General features: G+C 41.4%; 1 protein-coding gene across 1 annotated transcript; it reads right to left on the minus strand.

Moving 5' to 3' along the window:
- Positions 1-29: 29 nt before the first annotated feature.
- On the minus strand, positions 30-1,387 carry LOC119594159 (ladderlectin-like). The gene is made up of 5 exons (XM_037943231.1): positions 1,325-1,387; positions 1,024-1,128; positions 795-930; positions 522-698; positions 30-161 (listed from the first exon to the last, which is right to left on the minus strand). Exons 2-5 carry the CDS (start codon positions 1,126-1,128, stop codon positions 40-42), a joined length of 540 nt encoding a protein of 179 aa, XP_037799159.1. The 5' UTR covers positions 1,325-1,387; the 3' UTR covers positions 30-39.
- Between the last annotated feature and the right edge of the window lie 56 nt (positions 1,388-1,443).

Raw genomic sequence — 1,443 nt, forward strand, 5'->3', positions numbered from 1 at the left:
GTCTCAAGATTACCTTATTTACGAAATAAAAATGACCTACTAGTTATAAGCTCCCCAAAAGGGCGTTCCTCTTGGCATGTCTTCTCCAGAGACCCACCTCCATTCCCCTTCTAGTATGCGGTCTGTTCCGCCCACCCAGACAGGCGTTCCCTGCACAGCGACTGGAAGTGAAAACACGGCATGTCATTGGTACTATATTTGGATCTTTATGTAGCTGTCTTATGATCATTCATAATTCATTTTTTTATTTCACATATTTTGCAGACTTATTTATAGGGGTAACGTACTGATTATCTGATACAACAGATTGCTATTACTGTAGTTGTGTTTCTAACATGCTGTGTTTACATTCTATTGTTATGTTACGCTGTAATCATCAGACTATAGTGACTCAATCATGAGTTTATTATCGTTATAGGAAATAAAACTGGAATGTTTATGCCAATATGTGCAGGACGTAAGCATTCTCATAATATTCATCACAATTATCATTGTACCCGATCTCATTAAAAGAAACTTGCCCGAACTTTTAACGTATTTGAGAGCCTCTGCGAATGCATTAGCGTCTCGAAACACGGCCAAATCTCCTCCCAATCCTTGGCAAAAAACTCGAGCAGCTGCCCAGTTCGCGTCGGTGTCTATGGCAAGGTACAGGCAAGTGTCGCCGCACTTTCTGAAGTTACCAGGACAGGATACTTCTGCACGGAGTAAAGATATTAATTCACCAAGGTATATTAATGAGCTCGTGGTAATCCGCTCGGTATTTCGTAACCTTGAACCAATTTAACTTTTACCTTTAGACGTGAAGGAAATCTTATTGTCAGTCAAGATGTCGGCTATCTCCCTCAAGATTCCTGCAGACACTTGCTCGACCTCCTTCAGTTCTTTCAGCTGGACTTCTTGGCGCAGCAAGAGAAGATCTGTAAGACTCTGCGGCAACGAAGGGATATTAACATACATACCAAATCTGCAGATTTACAATATATGTAAACCTTTTCCCCTTTCCTTGCTCAGTGAATTTACCTGGGTGCAGTTAGGGTGAAGAGAAGGAAAATGTTCATCGTAGAGGTTGTCCATTGCCCACGCTGTCCCTGCCATCATCCAAAAGATTGCTACAACCAGACGCATCTGCCAATGCCAATATGTCATTTAACCCCAAATATATGAAAGAGACATCTGATATCTCCATTAGTTTCTCGTGAATAACAATTACGCAATAAGAATTATATGGAAAGATATGAAACCAACTTTGAATCCTTAAACCACTGAGATGAATTTCACATCAGACAGCTTATACGCGAGGGACGACAAGGAGGAATTATACCTTTTGTGGAAGAAGCTCAACTGCGTCACTCAGCTCACTTGCGAGGATCCGCGTGGACTGAAATCGCCTCGATGCTCTCGTTATTTATAGCAGTAATGTTCGCATTTTACGAGCTAGTA

Source organism: Penaeus monodon, chromosome 33 (assembly GCF_015228065.2).
Source record: "Penaeus monodon isolate SGIC_2016 chromosome 33, NSTDA_Pmon_1, whole genome shotgun sequence".
Classification (NCBI taxonomy): domain Eukaryota; kingdom Metazoa; phylum Arthropoda; class Malacostraca; order Decapoda; family Penaeidae; genus Penaeus; species Penaeus monodon.